The following is a 20,386-nucleotide window of genomic DNA, read 5'->3' as shown; positions in this document are numbered from 1 at the left end:
AGCATTAAGGTCATTTAAACAGATATGATATAGTCTCTGAAGACAAGTCCAAAAAAATCCCAAAATATTTTCAGCATTATAAACCACCAAATTTGTCAGTTGGAAAGAGACAATTAAATGAAAAATTTTTTAGCTTAAAAATCAGTGATGTGACTAAATAGTCTCACCTTTAATAACTCTAAACATTATTATATTAGAACTACCATCTTCTTATTTTCATTGTTGCTTATCAGGAAAGATGATGTACTCTTGAATTCTCACACTTCTCACAATTACCAGCATATCATGATCACCTAGGGAACTGTACTTGGGAGTACTTAATTAAAAGCCCATTTTAATAAATGTAAAGAAAACTATGTAATGCTATTTTTGAAAATTTCCTATTACAAACACAATCTATACAAATACATAAAAGGAAGATTTGCAAAGCATTCATCCAAAAGTAAAGGTCCAGGTGAATAATAAGTTATATAGATGTTATATATTTTTAAAAATCTACAAAATTCAAAAGGACATGATTATTAGTAACTTGATTTGGGTCTTTGACATAGTTCTGCATGGATAAACTGCTTTTTGGCCAATTTCACTTGGCTTCTCTGGGTTTTAATTTCCTTCTGTGGTAAAAGGAGAGGTTAAATTTTTAGTTATTAATAATTTCCTAACACTTTGTGATTGATTATTGCAGAAATTACAATTCTTTAAGTGAAAACACTAAAGGCATGGATGTATGCAGACTATGTTTTTTTAGCAGCAACACAGATCTTACAGGTCATCTTATCATGCCCTCTTACGAGGAAACTGAGGCAATGAAAGAACAGCATAGCTTTTTCATCTTCTTGTTACCTATAGAACTGGGAGTGCAACATACTCCAAACTGCCTTGTAAAGGCTGATTATATTTAAGATTTATTTCCATATAAATTGACACAAATAGGCTGGGCACGGTAGCTCACACCTGCAATCCCAGTACTTTGGGAGGCCAAGGTGGGCAGATTGCTTGATCCCAGGAGATCGAGATCAGCCTGGGCAACATAGGGAAACCCCATCTCTACAAAAAATACAAACAATTAGCCAGGCATGATGATTACATGCCTGTAGTCCCAGCTACTCAGGAGGATAAGGCGGAGGACTGCTTGAGCCTGGGAGGTGGAGGCTGCAGTGAGCCGAGATTGCGCCACTGCACTCCAGCTGGGGTGACAGAACAAGATCCCATCTCAAAAAGAAAAAAAAAAAAGAAATTGACACAAATATTGACAATATTTTTATTTACATGAGAACTTCTTGTCCTCATTTTTTTTCCCCACTCACTTTATATAGTGGAGATATGCTTTATTTCTAGAAGTAAAAAGATAACCTGTTCTGTATCTTCACTTTTTTCCTAAGTCTTAAGGAAAACTTACAAAGGCTTATCAGAACATAATACCTAAAACAACTGTGAACTGTGGATTAATTTTTCTTTACCTTGTAGTACCTATTGAAATGCTTTGCATATAATTTTAATTGAGAAATATGAAATAAATGAAGATGTACACAATTTGTTTTGAGTATTTAAAACATTTTATTGACTTTAACAAGAATTTTACAATTTATCTGGTTTAGTTCTGAGTTTGTTTATATACATATATATATGCCACCTTGTTAAAAATAATTTTATTTAAATGTGATTAAATTTTTAATTAAAATGGGTACATAATAGGTATATATTTATGGGGTAAGTGTGATGTTTTGATACAGGCATACAATCTGTAATAATCAAATCAGGGTAATTGGGGTATCCATCACCTCAAGCAGTTATTATTTCTTTGCATCAGGAACATTCTAATTCCACTCTTTTCATTATTTTAAAATATACAATAAATTTTTGTTGAGCACAATCACCCTGTTGTGCTATCAAATACTAGATCTTATTCATCCTAACTATATTTTTGCACCCGTTAACCATCCCCTCCAGAAAGAATTTTAGAAGACTCCATAATTTTAATTGATTTGGCTGAACTCCCAATGAAGGACAAAAGTTAACTGGTGAAAAGTGAAAAACGTTGAAGGTAATAGTTTAAGAGGGGAAGAATGAAACAAATGTGTATTTACTTATTTATTTATTTATTTATTTATCTATCTATCTATCTATTTATTTTGAGACGGAGTCTTGCTCTGTCACCCAGGCTAGAGTGCAGTGGCGCCATCTCGGCTCACTGTAAGCTCCGCCTCCCGGATTCACGCCATTCTCCTGCCTCAGCCTCCCTAGTAGCTGGGACTACAGGCGCCCGCCACCATGCCCAGCTAATTTTTTGTATTTTAGTAGAGACGGAGTTTCACTGTGTTAGCCAGGATGGTCTCGATCTCCTGACCTCCTGATCTGCCCACCTTGGCCTCCCAAAGTGCTGGGATTACAGGCATGAGCCACCGTGCCCAGTCGAAACAAATATTTATTAATTGGTTAATAAATGTAGACCAAACATAAAGCTATATATCATTTAATCAAGACTTTTCCCCTAGGTTTTACTATGCTCTGTTTACACCGGAGGAAACGGAGGATGGGAGAAGTATATTTTTCAGAATTAGTAATTCAGGCTATTGGAATTTAAACTGATTCTGTGTTAAATGCAAGCAACCAACTGAAATACCCAGATGTAATTTAGGTCAAATATAGATAGCAGTAAACTAAAAGACTGTGTCTATAGGCATATTTACTTACATTCCTACACAAACCTATCTACCTATTTTTACAATAACCTTTTCCTTACTATTTTTCCCAATGTCCAGATAGAAAAATTGAAGACATACCTTGTTAAGTGTTTTGATTGTCATAGGCCATAGTTATGCTTTCATATGTTCCATAAACACACATTCATTCGCTTATTCATAAATCTTCGTATAATGCATATAAGCATATGAGTAAAACATAAAGGAGAAATGCCTTTTAAAGTTAAAATTAGGCTATTTGAACTCCATACTTTTCATGGTATATGAAATAAAGATTGGTATCCTGACTGCTGTCTAATAGTTGATTATTAACTGTGTCACCAGAATCCTTAAACTAACTATAGCATCAAGTTTAGTCAGAGATCACAGATGCTATTAATTCTGTCTATTCCATATGCTCTTAATCATTCATTTCAGATAGGAGTCTAAGAAACGTTATCCCTCGTCATTGCCCCAGTTCTCCTCCCTCTTTCTTAACATTTATTGCATGAAATAAATTGCAAGACTTTTTGAGGACTGGAGAATTCAGTATTTTCTGGATATGTCATTTTTATCTTGATAATTCCCAGTTTGTTGTCCTTAATACCTTTGATGTCCCCCAAAATTAAATCAATGATGAAAGAGAAACAAGGCTAATTTTAGCATTTCCCTTCCTGTTTTGCTATGCTCTGGCACTAAGTAGCCTTTCTACCAAGGAATAAATAACATGTACATTTGCTTGTTCATAGCCTGGTTATATTGAGAAAATAATGCACAAGATGTGAATGCTCAAGTACAACTGTAAAATGATTTCTAACCTTATTCTACCATTTTAAAAATGTGCTCTTCAATTAAGCTGTAGTTTCAAAAGAAAAGATTATATTTCAAATTAAGCTGTGACTCTAGGCATGAGATGAGCAGACTGCAAGAACAATGCATGGTTTGTATATTTTTCATAACTGATGCAGACTGCTATACAATCATTTAACTTGGTGACAGGAAGTGATCATAAAATTGGGCCAAATGAATATACAGGCAAAAATTGTTTGTCTGCTTACCTATATCATATATGAATATCTCAAATAATTTAATTGCAATTTATTTACCTCATGATTTGGAAATCCAACTGAGAACATGTTTCATGTAGACATGAATAGCAAAGGCATAATTCCTAGGAATTTATTCTATGGATATGGCTCAAGTAAACAAATACTCAGAGTGCAAGGGTGTTCAAGGACACATTGTTTACTATAGCAAAAAGTAACACAATACCCAAAATATAATGTAATTTCATCAACTGGAGGCCAGAAAAAAAACTTATGTAATAACCATATTATAGCATAGGAAAAAGGTATACCCATGCATGGTAAACTTAAAGATGTCCATATATATATATATATACATACACACACACATACAGATACACATAACACATATATACACTATATATAAATATATGGACATCGTATATATATACACACACACACATACAAGAACACATGTGTGCTTATTTAAATATAAATATTTGTCTATGCATGGAATATTTATGGAGAGATACACAGGAAAACAGTAGTGTTTACTTTCAGGAATTGGTATTGAGGGTAGAACAGAGAATGAAGAATGCAAGAAATAGTAAGAAAAAGATGTACTTTTTATTTAGTATTCGATTATGTTCTGTACCATTAATATATGCTATCTCTAAAATGAAACCAAATCAAAAGAAGGAAAAACAGAACTAGCAAAACAGAGTAAAGACACTGCAAGATTTTAAATTCTCACTGTCAATTTTTCTTAACGTACATATAACCCTGCCTTATTTTTGTTTGTTTTTTTTTATTATACTTTAAGTTCTAGGGTACATATGCACAACGTGCAGGTTTGTTACATATGTATACATGTGCCATGTTGGTGTGCTGCACCCATTAACTCGTCATTTACATTAGGTATATCTCCTAATGCTTTCCCTACCCCCTCCCCCGACCCCAGGACAGGCCCCGGTGTGTGATGTTCCCCCTCCTGTGTCCAAGTGTTCTCATTGTTCAATTCCCACCTATGAGTGAGAACATGCGGTGTTTGGTTTTTTGTCCTTGCGATAGTTTGCTGAGAATGATGGTTTCCAGTTTCATCCATGTCCCTACAAAGGACATGAACTCATCATTTTTTATGGCTGCACAGTATTCCATGGTGTATATGTGCCACATTTTCTTAATCCAGTCTATCATTGATGGACATTCGGGTTGGTTCCAAGTCTTTGCTATTGTGAATAGTGCCACAATAAACATACGTGTGCATGTGTCTTTATAGCTGCATGATTTATAATCCTTTGGGTATATACCCAGTAATGGGATCACTGGGTCAAATGGTATTTCTAGTTCTAGATCCTTGAGGAATTGCCACACTGTCCTCCACAATGGTTGAACTAGTTTACAGTCCCACCAACAGTGTAAAAGTGTTCCTATTTCTCCACATCCTCTCCAGCACCTGTTGTTTCCTGACTTCTTAATGATCACCATTCTAACTGGTGTGAGATAGTATCTCATTGTGGTTTTGATTTGCATTTCTCTGATGGCCAGTGATGATGAGCATTTTTTCATGTGTTTTCTGGCTGCATAAACGTCTTCTTTTGAGAAGTGTCTGTTCATATCCTTCGCCCACTTTGTGATGGGGTTGTTTGTTTTTTTCTTGTAAATTTGTTTGAGTTCATTGTAGATTCTGGATATTAGCCCTTTGTCAGATGAGTAGATTGCAAAATTTTCTCCCATTCTGTAGGTTTCTTGTTCACTATGATGGTAGTTTCTTTTGCTGTGCAGAAGCTCTTTAGTTTAATTAGATCCCATTTGTCAATTCTGGCTTTGGTTGCCATTGCTTTTGGTGTTTTAGACATGAAGTCCTTGCCCATGCTTATGTCCTGAATGGTATTACCTAGGTTTTCTTCTAGGGTTTTTATGGTTTTAGGTCTAACCTTTAAGTCTTTAATCCATCTTGAATTAATTTTTGAATAAGGTGTAAGGAAGGGATCCAGTTTTAGCTTTCTACATATGGCTAGCCAGTTTTCCCAGCACCATTTATTAAATAGGGAATCCGTTCCCCATTGCTTGTTTTTGTCAGGTTTGCCAAAGATTAGATGGTTGTAGATGTGTGGTATTATTTCTGAGGGCTCTGTTCTGTTGCATTGGTCTCTATCGCTGTTTTCTTACCAGTACCATGCTGTTTTGGTTACTGTAGCCTTGTAGTATAGTTTGAAGTCAGGTAGCATGATGCCTCCAGCTTTGTTCTTTTGGCTTAAGATTGTCTTGGCAATGCGGGCTGTTTTTTGGTTCCATATGAACTTTAAAGTAGTTTTTTCCAATTCTGTGAAGAAAGTCATTGGTAGCTTGATGGGGATGGCACTGAATCTATAAATTACCTTGGGCAGTATGGCCATTTTCATGATATTGATTCTTCCTATCCATGAGCATGGCATGTTCTTCCATTTGTTTGTGTCCTCTTTTATTTCGTTGAGCAGTGGTTTGTAGTTCTCCTTGAAGAGGTCCTTCACATCCCTTGTATGTTGGATTCCTAGGTATTTTATTCTCTTCGAAGCAATTGTGAATGGGAGTTCACTCATGATTTTGCTCTCAGTTTGTCTGTTATTGGTGTATAAGAATGCTTGTGATTTTTGCACATTGATTTTGTATCCTGAGACTTTGCTGAAATTGCTTATCAGCTTAAGGAGATTTGGGGCTGAGATGATGGGATTTTCTAAATATACAATCATGTCATCTGCAAACAGAGACAATTTGACTTCCTCTTTTCCTAACTGAATACCCTTTATTTCTTTCTCCTGCCTGATTGCCCTGGCCAGAACTTCCAACACTATGTTGAATAGGAGTGGTGAGAGAGGGCATCCCTGTCTTGTGCCAGTTTTCAAAGGGAATGCCTCCAGTTTTTGTCCATTCAGTATGATATTGGCTGTGGATTTGTCATAAATAGCTCTTATTATTTTGAGATACATCCCATCAATATCTAATTTGTTGAGAGTTTTTAGCATGAAGGGCTGTTGAATTTTGTCAAAGGCTTTTCTGCATCTATTGAGATAATCATGTGGTTTTTGTCTTTGGTTCTGTTTATATGCTGGATTATGTTTATTGATTTGCATATGTTGAACCAGTCTTTCATCCCAGGGATGAAGCCTACTTGATCACGGTGGATAAGCTTTTTGATGTGCTGCTGGATTTGGTTTGTCAGTATTTTATTGAGGATTTTTGCATCAATGTTCATCAGGGATATTGGTCTAAAATTCTCTTTTTGTGTTGTGTCTCTGCCAGGCTTTGGTATCAGGATGATGCTGGCCTCATAAAATGAGTTAGGGCAGATTCCCTCTTTTTCTGATGATTGGAATCGTTGCAGAAGGAATGGTCCTAGCTCCTCCTTGTACCTCTGGTAGAATTCAGCTGTGAATCCGTCTGCTCCTGGACTTTTTTTGGTTGGTAGGCTATTAATTATTGCCTCAATTTCAGAGCCTGTTATTGGTCTATTCAGGGATTCAACTTCTTCCTGGTTTAGTCTTGGGAGGGTGTAGGTGTCAAGGAATTTTTCTATTTCTTCCAGATTTTCTAGTTTATTTGCATAGAGGTGTTTATAGTATTCTCTGATGGTAGTTTGTATTTCTGTGGGATCAGTGGTGATATCCCCTTTATTAATTTTTACTGTGTCTATTTGAGTCTTCCCTCTTTTCTTCTTTATTAGTTTTGCTAGCAGTCTATCAATTTTGTTGATCTTTTCAAAAAACCAGCTCTTGGATTCATTGATTTTTCGAAGGGTTTTTTGTGTCTCTGTCTCCTTCAGTTCTGCTCTAATCTTAATTATTTCTTGCCTTCTGCTAGCTTTTGAATGTGTTTGCTCTTCCTTCTCTAGTTCTTTAATTGTGATGTTAGCGTGTCCATTTTAGATCTTTCCTGCTTTCTCTTGTGGGCATTTAGTGCTATAAATTTCCCTCTACACACTGCTTTAAATGTGTCCCAGAGATTCTGGTATGTGTGTCTTTGTTCTTGTTGGTTTCAAAGAACATCTTTATTTCTGCCTTCACTTCGTTATGTACCCAGTAGTCATTCAGGAGCAGGTTGTTCAGTTTCCATGTAGTTGAGCGCTTTTGAGTGAGTTTCTTAATCCTGAGTTCTAGTTTGATTGCACTGTGGTCTGAGAGACAGTTTGTTATAATTTCTGTTCTTTTACATTTTCTGAGGAGTGCTTTACTTCCAACTATGTGGTCAATTTTGGAATAAGTGCAATGTGGTGCTGAGAAGAATGTATATTCTGTTGATTTGGGGTGGAGAGTTCTGTAGATGTCTATTAGGTCTGCTTAGTGCAGAGCTGAGTTCAATTCCTGGATATCCTTGTTACTTTCTGTCTCACTGATCTGTCTAATGTTGACAGTGGGGTGTTAAAGTCTCCCATTATTATTGTGTAGGAGTCTAAGTCTCTTTGTAGGTCTCTAAGCACTTGCTTTATGAATCCAGGTGCTCCTGTATTGGGTGCAGATATATTTAGTATAGTTAGCTCTTCTTGTTGAATTGATCCGTTTACCATTATGTAATGGCCTTCTTTGTCTCTTTTGATCTTTGTTGGTTTAAAGTCTGTTTTATCAGAGACAAGGATTGCAACCCCTGCCTTTTTTTGTTTTCCATTTGCTTGGTAGATTTTCCTCCATCCCTTTATTTTTAGCCTATGTGTGTCTCTGCCCATGAGATGGGTCTCCTGAATACAGCACACTGATGGGTCTTGACCCTTTATCCAATTTGCCAGTCTGTGTCTTTTAATTGAGGATTTAGCCCATTTACATTAAAGGTTAATATTGTTATGTGTGAATTTGATCCTGTCATTATGATGTTAGCTGGTTATTTTGCTTGTTAGCTGATGCAGTTTCTTCCTAGCATCGATGGTCTTTACAATTTGGCATGTTTTTGCAGTGGCTGGTACTGGTTGTTCCTTTCCATGTTTAGTGCTTCCTTCAGGACCTCTTGTAGGGCAGGCCTGGTGGTGACAAAATCTCTCAGCATTTGCTTGTCTGTAAAGGATTGTATTTCTCCTTCACTTATGAAGCTTAGCTGGGCTGGATATGAAATTCTGGGTTGAAATTCTTTTCTTTAAGAATGTTGAATATTGGCCCCCACTCTTTTCTGGCTTGTAGAGTTTCTGCCGAGAGATCCGCTGTTAGTCTGATGGGCTTCCCTTTGTGGGTAACCCAACGTTTCTCTCTGGCTGCCCTTAACATTTTTTCCTTCATTTCAACTTTGGTGAATCTGACAATTATGTGTTTTGGAGTTGCTTTTCTCGAGGAGTATCTTTGTGGCATTCTCTGTATTTCCTGAATTTGAATGTTGGCCTGCCTTGCTAGGTTGGGGAAGTTCTCCTGGATAATATCCTGCAGAGTGTTTTCCAATTTGGTTCCATTCTCCCCATCACTTTAAGGTACACCAATCAGACGTAGATTTGGTCTTTTCACATAGTCCCATATTTCTTGGAGGCTTTGTTTGTTTCTTTTTACTCTTTTTTCTCTAAACTTCTCTTCTTGCTTCATTTCATTCATTTCATCTTCCATCACTGATACCCTTTCTTCCAGTTGATCGAATCTGCTACTGAGGCTTGTGCATTCATCATGTAGTTCTCATGCCATGGTTTTCAGCTCCATCAGGTCATTTAAGGACTTCTCTACGCTGGTTATTGTAGTTCTCCATTTGTTTAATCTTTTTTCAAGGTTTTTAGCTTCTTTGCGATGGGTTCGAACTTCCTCCTTTAGCTCGGAGAAGTTTGATCATCTCAAGCCTTCTTCTCTGAACTTGTCAAAGTCATTCTCCATCTAGCTTTGTTCTGTTGCTGGCGAGGAGCTGTGTTCCTTTGGAGGGGGAGAGGTGCTCGGATTTTTAGAATTTTCAGCTTTTCTGCTGTGTTTTTTCCCCATCTTTGTGGTTTTATCTACTTTTGGTCTTTGATGATGGTGACGTACAGATGGGGTTTTGATGTGGATGTCCTTTCTGTTTGTTAGTTTTCCTTCTAACAGTCAGGACCCTCAGCTGCAGGTCTGTTGGAGTTTGCTGGAGGTCCACTCCAGACCATGTTTGCCTGGGTATCAGCAGCGGAGGCTGCAGAACAGCGAATATTGCTGAACAGCAAATGTTGCTGCATGATCGTTCCTCTGGAAGCTTCGTCTCAGGGGTACCCTGCCATGTGAGGTGTCAGTCTGCCCCTACTGGGGGATGCCTTCCAGTTAGGCTACTCGGGGGTCAGATCTCAAACTCCGTGCTGGGAGAACCACTACTCTCTTCAAAGCTGTCAGACAGGGACATTTAAGTCTGCAGAGGTTTCTGCTGCCTTTTATTCAGCTATGCCCTACCCCCAGAGGTGGAGTCTACAGAGGCAGGCAGGCCTCCTTGAGCTGTGGTGGGCTCCACCCAGTACGAGCTTCCCTGCTGCTTTGTTTACCTACCCAAGCCTTAGCAATGGTGGGCGCCCCTCCCCCAGCCTTGCTGCCACCTTGCAGTTGGATCTCAGACTGCTTTGCTAGCAATCAGTGAGGGTCCGTGGGCATGGGACCCTCCGAGCCAGGCGCAGGATATAATCTCCTGGTGTGCCGTTTGCTAAGACCATTGGAAAAGCGCAGTATTATGGTGGGAGTGACCCAATTTTCCAGATGCTGTCTGTCACCCCTTCCCCTGGCTAGGAAAGGAAATTCCCTGATCCCTTGCACTTCCCTGGTGAGGTGATGCCTCGCCCTGCTTCAGCTCATGTTTGGTGGGCTGCATCCACTGTCCTGCCCCCACTGTCCAATGAGCCCCAGTGAGATGTATCCAGTACCTCAGTTGGAAATGCAGAAATCACCCGTCTTCTGTGTCATTCATGCTGGGAGCTGTAGACTGGAGCTGTTCCTATTTGGCCATCTTGGAACCACCCCAACCCTGCCTTCTTAAGGGAGAAATGATTTCAATAGTTTCAAGGAGTGATCTTACATGAAGAGCAAACAGACGGATAATTCAATATCTGTGGCCAACAAAGGAATTTATGTATTGTTTCCTTTTTAAAAATAAGCAAAATAATTTGTTAATCCATCCTCGCCTTGCACTGTGTGACTTCTCTGTCAAAGAAAAGGGAAGCCTGAAGAAACAGAGGCAAGGCTGCTATTTATGGAGCCTGTTATGAGCCATGCATCTGCTTTAATAAGGAGTTAAAGGTTCTCCAGCTTGTTAAGGCTTTGCAGCTAGTTAGTGTCCGCCTCACTCAAAGTCAGACCTCTTTCTACTACACGAAGATGATTTTCTTTGGTTAAAAAGAAGGTATAATTTATATTGGAAAAGCAGAATATTCAAGATGTTTTCAAATATATGAAATTTTAGCCACAACATATTATCTTAACAAATAATATGGGTAAATATGTACAGAGTATGCATTCTGTCCCAGACACCATTTCAAGCTCGTTCTGTACATTAATTCATTTTATCTTTTCACAGTCTGTAAAGAGAGGTACTGTTATTACACCTTGAGTTTTCAAATAAGAAAATCAAGGCTCAGAGAGGTTATGTAACTTGTTTACCAATAAAATTTTCCCTAAGCTACTCTAAAATATAATCTAACTTTATTATATGACACTAAAAGCATAGGATATAAAAGTAAAATAATTTTCAAGATAAAGTCATTTCAATGTATTTATTCTAAGACTGAAGATATAATGCAGCTAAAAATAAACATTAACAATTCTGACATGCTTAACTCAGTAATTACAAATTAATGATTATTGTCATTATAAGCTATGCACAGACATATGTAGTATCATATTCGCTCCTATATTACTAAAAAAGTGAAGTAGAATCATTAAAGTAAAAACTTCTCTCAATTTTATTCAATCTAATTCGACTAATAGGATTGAACTAATAATAGTCTAACCTTCTACATAACGTTTTTAAAACGGATTTTAGAAAAAAAAACAGATTTCAGCAGTCACTATTTTATAAATGGGAAAATGTAGGTTGGTGAAGTGCAACCTCTGATCATAAAATAATTCATTAAAAGTAACCTAACTAGAATTCAGAACTTACTGACTTTTTCCCTTGTGGTCACACCACAAACCATGAAAAATATGTGGTGTACCATCTGAAATACATTAAACTTCACTGGTACTTTAAATAGCTTTCCTAAGCCATTAGCCATCCAGAATCTAATTGGTCTACTAAATGTGAATCAGCCACAGTCATATTTACCTAACTCGAAGAAGAGATGTAGAATTTACCAATCTTCATTAACTTGGATGAAATCTTATATATGATTTTGTCTAATGCCCCTGAAAGCATAAAATCCATCTAAAACATGTTTGAAATTTGGTCATTTCCCTCTCGATATATTTCAGTGATTGAATTCACTCTACTTTTAGAAAAGCCTCTTCAACTTTGACATTTTATTGCTATGAAAACTCTTAACCTGAATCAAAAATTTCCTTCCCTAATTTTTGACCCATTTGCTCTGAGTTCTGCCAAATGGAGCTACACAGTCCACCCTTTCCTGCAGTAGCCCTTCCGGTATTTGTAGACAGCCATCACATCTACCTAAATTCTTTCCAGGTTAGTTATGTCCAGCTGCCTCAAAGTTTCTTAGAGGGTTGTTTTCCAACTTCTCATTGGATAATTAATGTTCCTGCTGAAACATGACCCATGAGAGTGGTTGCTGTGTCCCAAAATAGTCTGAATTTTGTAAATTAAAATGTAACCATGTCTGCTTCCATACTGCTATCAACACAACCTAGGTGTGTGTTGTTTTTGTAGTTACAGTAGTTGTTATTGTTAAGCATTCTGGTCACATATTTAATTGCTGCTGAGTTTATGTTAAATTATAATTTTGAGTAATTTACATTAACTTACATCAGATGATGTCTCTTTCACTCTAGTTTTTAATTTATCACAGTACAGTTTCTCTTCATTGGCTCTACCTGTAATCTTAATGCAGGCAGCTCTCTGTTGCAGCTGTCCTTTCAGTTCTGTACCATGTACATATCTGATAAGCAATTTCCTGTGTTTTCATCCAAGTAATGAATCAAAAATTCTGAATAGGTCAGGGGCATGGACAAAGACCTTTAGCACAGCACTGGGGACCTCAATCCAGGCAGACAGATAACAACATAAATAGGGCACATTTAAAAAAGTTTAACTCAGATAAACTCTTAAAGAATTTTGCAATCAGAAAATCTTGCAAATGTTATTCTAATTTCAGCAGATATGTAAGTTTTATGTTATGTGGTTTAAATTCACTTTTATTTGCAAATTTTTTTGAGAGGGGAGCTTGAAAACACCATAAATTTTCCATGATTAAAACTGCTCAAAGAGCTATAAAATATTAATAATAATTCTATGAGTTAGGAATTATTATCCCTATATGCAGATTTAGAAACAAATCTTGGAGAGAGTCAATAGCTTGATTAAGCTTACACAGATAGTGGCAGAGCCAGAATTCAAACCCAGATCCAGGGCGCCACTTGTTTCAACTGGTTCTATTAGCTAAATAGTTCAGTTCTCTTCTTCAGCCCCCACTACTATAATATAATACTGGGGAAAACAACCCTTCCTTGAGCCTGTGTGGTATGTGGTATTCTCTCATAATATCACCACCTCACTTTCTTTCTCCTTTTACCATTACTTCACTGTTGCTACATCATCAAGTCCTACAACCTTCTTCTTCAACAAGAAGAAAGAATATGCAAGGGCCTGAATGCATCTGTTTCATTAAAATAGCTTACATGCATACTCAGAAATGCATATGAAACTGTATCACATGAAAACCTTAACAGTACCATTACACAGAATGCATTATCAAAGAAACATTTTAGTTGAGCCACTTAACAGTGATGTTAATACTACGCACTATCCTCCTCTCTTAGCCTCTTTATCGACCAAATCAGCATAGAATATGGTGAGAATTTGGGATTTTAGTGAGAAAAGGAGAATTGAAATTTCTCCCCCAACATTTACTAGCTCCTCAGGTGAGTATGCTAGGACTCTGCTGGTCTCACTCTGTACCTTCTCGCCAAGTAATCTCTTCCAAACCAATGGCTCCATTTTCCAACTCTAAGCCAATAGCTTTCCAGTGCATTTCTTCCTTTCTTTCTATTTTTTTTTTTTCTTTTTTGGAGGAGTTTCACTTTTGTTGCCCAGGCTGGAGTGCAATGGTGCCATCTCGGCTTACTGCAACCTCCGCCTCCTGGGTTCAAGTGATTCTCCTGCCTCAGCCTCCCTAGTAGCTGGGATTACAGGCACCCACCACCACGCCCAGCTAATTTTTTATATTTTTAGTAGAGATGGGGTTTCACCATGTTGGACAGGCTGGTCTTGAACTCCTGACCTCAGGTGATCTGTCTGCTTTGGCCTCCCAAAGCACTGGGATTCCCAGTGCATTTCTAAATGTATCCCCCTCTCCTCCAAGTTCCCACTGGAGGTCTCACAGGCACTTCACATTCAGCATGTCCCAAAAGAAACTCACCAGCTCTTCCCCATTGTTCAGTGATCGTAATTTCAGTTACCACTATCCACCAGATACCCAGGCCAGAAATTTGGGAAGCATCCTGGGTTCCAACTTCTGCATTCCCCACAACCAGTCTTCACATCCTATAGTTCTAGTTTAAAAAAATCTCCAAAGCAGTCCACTTCCCTTTGCTTCTACTGCCACCTCCCTAGTTCACGCTACCATTATTTCCCCATGAATACAGCTAAATCTACTTAATTGGCTTGCCTATCCACTCTTTCCTGTCTCATATTCACTACAAACAGGGAGATCTTTCTAAAATCTAAATCTTATCATGTTACTCCTTTGTTTAAAATCATTCTATTACTTTTCCTAGAAAAATATTCAAATTTCCAACTGTGCTTTAAAGGGCCCACATTGCAGACTTCATCTCTAACCACTCCCTTGTTTCCAATCCTACTAGATTTCCATCATTTCTTCAAACTCACAATGCTCTCTACTGTCATACAGCTTATAGGGTGTTTTTATTTGTCATTTATATCCTGAGAATGCAGTGATGGATATATGGAATTACTTCTATTTCAGTACGGAGTATCAGACATTAAGACCACTCCACCCAGATTCATTAAAAGATTAAAGGGGCGGGGAGAGGGAATAAGGTACCAACCTGAATGAGCATCCAGCTAAACTGGCAAAGATACAGGTAATGTGTGACAGCAGCCATAGCTGAACAGCTCTCCTCAGCGAGATGGGGACTTACGTATGCAGACGCCAGAAACAGAATCTGTAAGAAACAGATACTTCTATTTTTAAAATATGCTAAAATCGATGAAGAATATTAAGAAAGTAAACTGCTTTCTTATCTAAATCTATGACTCAGTGATTCCATGTGAAAGTAAGTTGACTTCTTGCCCAAACTGATATGACTAAGAGTCATTCTAAAAATGGCAATATATGGATTTTTATATTTCTAAGAAACAATGCATGATATGAAATTATGCTACATGTTGCTCTAGGCTCTCAAGAGAAAATTCTCAAAGTAAACCTTGTTCTTATTATTGATGAACAAAAATCCCATGAAATACATTTATTTTAGCAAAGTAGAAAGTAGTGGAAATACCACTCCTTGTGAAAATCAAAGCTAATGGGAGAGAAAAGAAAGAAAAATAAAATCCTTGACTTTACCATCACCTGCAGCCTCTTGTCAGGAAGTAACATAGATAACACAATAGACTTAAAATGAGTTTAAAAATTCAAATTCTATGATTATCCTAATCTTTGGATTTTTATTTCAAGTGCCTTCAAGCCTTTGTTCAAAAGTCACAATGAGGCCTCTCTTGACACACTAAATTTCCTTCTCACACACATAATTCCCCTAACTCTACTTCTCTCTCACTCTCTCTCTCTCTTTTTTTAACCAGCACACATCACCTTCTAACATGCTTTGTAATTTGCATTTCTTTTTTTGGCTATTAGTCGCACCTCCTAGAATATAATCCCTGCAAAGACAGGATCATTGACTGTTTTACTCACTAATGGAACCCAAGCACCTAGCTCAGTGACTAGCACATGGTAGGTACTCAATAAATACTTGCTGAGTAATGAGCAAGTGAAGTGAAAGACTCTGTGATTTCTATCTTTTTGTATTTTCTCCAATAAATGACTACTGTGTCAAATATTGCAATGATGAGTGTAGATGGCAGGGGGAAACTTGGAGCAATAATATTCTGCTATAAATTCTCAATGAATAAACTCTGGCTCCCCCTTATAGACAGGAATCAACTTTTTGACTATATTTTCAGAGGGTACCACTGTGCCTGGAATATAGAGGTGATCAATAAGTGTTTATTAAAAGAATGAATGATTTATTCCAAAAGGACAGAGGAGAAAACTGGTTGACTTTTGCCTTAAAACCTCTTAACTTTTAAAAAGAAAACAGGAATGCTTTTAATGCTATTTGAATTTATTTAAAAAAATAAACAATGTGCCCAAAAATAAATAAGACCATGGGACAAAATGCTGTTCAAATTTCAAGTGAAATATACCCCTCCCCAATCCTCTTGTTACCAAGGACATGTCCCTCAACTCCCCTTGAAAATTTCTACTCAAGTGTATTGGTAGGGAAGCATCCCTGTGGTAAATTCATTAGGATCTGCAGTGAGGTTTTGCATGTTCCCAACATCTCAATTTCACAATGAAAGATGCACCTTAACCTGATTCCTCAGTCAATTACATAAGACCCAACATGCTAATTTAAAATTAATAATTGTTAATAATTACCAATAATTTATTACTATAATTGATATTGACTAAATTAATAAATCTACAATATGTATCCCTTATGCTGAAGTGACACTTTCTTCTTGGAAATTATTCATTAAGTGCCTTCCTGTGCCTGATCAAGTATAGAATTTAAAAAAATCTTTTTTTTCAAGCTACAGACAGTGAACGAGTCATTTTCCCCTTCTACTTCTCTCATCAATAATAGAAGGAAGTTGGAAAAAATCAACTCCAAAGTCCCTTTCTACTCCAAGACTCCAGAACAATTTTTAAAATGAGAAGAACCTTGATTCAACTTTCTGCTTACTTAGCCCCGGATTTGGTGCATTTGTAATACACACTATTAAAATGAACACATGCCAGCATTTAAAGCAGAAAATAGAAATTTATGTAACATTATTTCCTGACAATCTGATACAAATGAGTTCCCTTAAAAAAAAAACAGTCTACAAATTCACCTTTCTAGAATGCACCACAACATAGCTTTTGAATTATTAGAGATTATGCTTAGATTTTCCTTGACTTTTTTGTCTAACTTTACCATTTATTCTGAACTTTATTATAGGTCAGAAATTAAACCTTCCTAAATTCCACAATTATTCCTTGAACACCTTCCATGCACTAAGCACTGGAACTATGACTTAAGAGTATGGTATGGTTTAGCAAAAAAAATAATAATAAAGGATAAAAAAGCAATCATTTTAACATTTCATGTTCTGTCTTTTTACAAAGGTGCATCTGTTTCCATAAAGTCTTCATAAATTTACATACAATAAACTCAAGCCTTTCTAATTCGGATTCTATTATACGGATTGTGTTGAAGTTTACTTAGTTTTGTTCTAATCAACTTAAATAGGTTGTTAGGTAATAGAATAGCGTAATACAAATTATAATTGAATATGTTTAGCTTTAAGCATTCTATGAAACTATTTGTAAGTATATGCTAACTTAAATAATTCTTTTCTTTTTCAATATGTTTTCTTTGAAGCATCTACAGGTTCTTGTTTAAAACTGTATTTACTTTCAGAATAGTTTTAACATCCAAAATTCTATTCTTAAGATACGATTTGATATTTTACTACACTCTAATCTCCTTTTCTAAATTATAAGAAGATCAGTTACAAATCTACTTTTGTAAACCATGAAAGTTGTTCCAGGTTATTATCTGAATTATGGGAATTGCTTCTGTCTGTACAGGAGATTAGTCAGCAAGAGGAGACTGAGCTGTCACATTGCACACTGCTATAAAAGGGATGCACAAAAAATACTTGGAGAACTAGGTATTACATGTGACCAGGCCTACCCAAAATTTCATTAACTTAAGATAGAAATAAAATGAGACCAAGTAAAGCAAAATAAATAAAATCTCCCAGCATATTTAGCTCTCTCATTTTTAAGGCTACATAATCTAAAAACAGATGGAGTTTCACCATTGTTCTTTTATTCAAACACATAGAGATTACCACAAAAAAAGGTTATTTTCACAGTCAGTTCTCTGAAAGCATTAAGTTGAACATGAACAGAAAAAAGGAATTTTTCAAAGGTTCTCAGTTGTTCATACATTGATTTATTCAGTATGAGTGAGTGCTTAAGTACCCACTATCTACAAAGTATTGTGCTGGGCAAGATGAAGTACATGATTACAGAAAACTGCTGTATACCAGCATGGTGCTACATGTTTTCCCTCGTTCTTTTGTGTATAACTCACATATTAATGATGTGAAGCCATTATTGTTTGTATCCCAATTTAGTAAATATTGAAGGAAGAACTATAGGATAATTAACATGTTTAAAGGTCCTTAAACAAGTTTTAAATTTAAATTGGGATTCAAATTCTGGTATCCTGATTTGCAGGACCAGCATTCTTTCTTGAACACCATGCCACTGCCTACAAAGCTAAATCAAGCACAGTCCCCTCTCGAAGTGCTAACATTCTAGGTCACTGTTTCTCAATTCGTTTTACTCCATGGCCCACCACAGGCTCATAATGACAATCAAATATAATGCCAATAGCAAATATAATACTATTCTCAATTCCATCTTGATATAACATATACACAACTTAAGAGAAAAGAAAAATAAATATAGTTCCCCCAAAAAGTATTTGAGATATTCTTTTTAAAATGACTTATAAAATTCTCTGCTTATTCTGATTGCTTAGAGCTCTACTGTGCCAGCCAACGAAGGAAATGAAGACTAAATACTTTTTAGAAAACTTAAATATACAGCATGTGTCCCTGCTTGCTTGGGCTAAATAACAACTAATGATAAATATTAGTTTTTCTATAAACCTCAATTCTCAGTGCTCCTTAATATATACACCCTCCTCCCTCAGTTTACTACGGATGCTCTCACTCCTTTTCCTATAAAATTATTCTTGAAATGACCCCTTTTTTTTTTTTTTTTTGAGACGGAGTCTCCCTCTGTCACCCAGGCTGGAGTGCAGTGGCAGGATCTTGGCTCAATGCAACCTCCGCCTCCCGGGTTCAGGTGAATCTCCTGCCTCAGCCTCCGGAGTAGCTGGAACTACAGGGCGTGCCACCATTTTTTGTGTTTTCAGTAGAGACGGGTTTTCATCGTGTTAGCCAGGATGGTCTCGATCTCCTGACCTCATGATCCGCCCGCTTCGGCCTCCCAAAGTGCTGGGATTACAGGCGTGAACCACTGCGCGCGGCCAAAACTAGTCAGTTTTTAAAGGACCAGCTCAAATTCTACCTGCTTACTCTGATCATGGCAGATTCCCAGACTATCCTATTCTTTAAAGTGGGAGCATTTTGTTATTGAGCATTTATAATGAGCCAAATGTAGTTCTTTTTAATAGAAGGGTGCCTAAGGGTGAAGCTAGACACATGATACAAAAAAATGTGACAAGTATTGTAGCAGGGTATGGAGTAAAATATTAGGAGAATGCAGAGTATTAGGAGAATGAGAGTATTACCGCTGCTTGTGGGGATTCAAAGAAATTTTCAGAGAGAAAACCCAAGTCCCATCTGCCCCAGTTTCTCTTCCTAAGTTTATCTTCCATAAGACTCTTTGTACACCAAATATTCTATCCAAATCCATTTACTGCTATTCCCTAAACATATTTCTTCATGTCTTGACTCTTGCCTTTGTTCTTCCTCTTCCTTTTATCTCGAATTTCTTTTTCTCATCTTCCCAGGTTGAACTCATGTTTACCTTTCAAAACGTGGTAGAACTCTGTCATGAATAACTGGAAATTCTACCTGCTTACTCTGATCATGGCAGATTCCTAGACTTTCCTACTTTTTAATACCTGTTTATTCCTTTCAACCATAAACAAACTTTTCCTCCTCTGAATTTTTAAAATAAGATATTATAAGAATTTTTCTTATAAATCTCAAGTTTTAAATAAAATTAATTTTAATGTCTTTGAAAACTGTCAACTTCTTAAAAACAATTTGACCTATCCATTCTTGTAATTATTTTAAAGTACATTTTTGTAAAAAACAGAACATGGCAAGCATCCTGTACGGATTCTATCATGAGTTTGAACATAGTAGGTGTTTGTTTAAAAAACAGCTTTATTGACATATGATTCACAGACAATAAAAGGTGCATATTTAGAGTATTTGATGTAATAGGTTTTTGCACCTGTGAAGCCACCATCACAATGAATATAATGAACACATGCATCAGCCCCAGAAGTTTTCTCGTGCCCTTTGTAGTACCTCCCTGTACCACCACCATTTTTGAGATGAGTCTCACTCTGTCACCCAAGCTGGAGTGCAGTGGCATGATCTCTGCTCACTGCAAGCTCCGCCTCCTGGGTTCACGCCATTCTCCTGCCTCAGCCCCCCTAGTAACTGGGACGACAGGCACCTGCCACCATGCCCGGCTAATTTTTTGTATTTTTAGTAGAGACAGGGTTTCACCGTGTTAGCCAGGATGGTCTCGATCTCCTGATCTCGTGATCTGCCCACCTCAGC

At 37.0% G+C, this 20,386-nt stretch overlaps 1 protein-coding gene across 6 annotated transcripts in view; it reads right to left on the bottom strand.

The window, feature by feature from the left end:
- ADGRV1 (adhesion G protein-coupled receptor V1) overlaps positions 1–20,386 on the bottom strand; it is a 598,696-nt gene that overhangs the window by 183,897 nt on the left and 394,413 nt on the right. For 5 of the 6 annotated variants that reach the window (XM_055297968.2, XM_063612213.1, XM_063612215.1 and 2 more), the window contains one exon: positions 14,827–14,943. The exons of the other annotated variant lie outside the window; for it this stretch is intronic. In XM_055297968.2, the coding sequence (XP_055153943.1) occupies positions 14,827–14,943 (117 nt within the window). The remainder of the gene's footprint in view (positions 1–14,826; positions 14,944–20,386) is intronic. 6 annotated transcript variants of the gene reach the window in all.

Source organism: Symphalangus syndactylus, chromosome 11 (assembly GCF_028878055.3).
Source record: "Symphalangus syndactylus isolate Jambi chromosome 11, NHGRI_mSymSyn1-v2.1_pri, whole genome shotgun sequence".
Lineage (NCBI taxonomy): Eukaryota > Metazoa > Chordata > Mammalia > Primates > Hylobatidae > Symphalangus > Symphalangus syndactylus.
The sequence above is the reverse complement of the archived record's forward strand: the minus strand, read 5'-3'. Positions and strand labels throughout refer to the sequence as shown.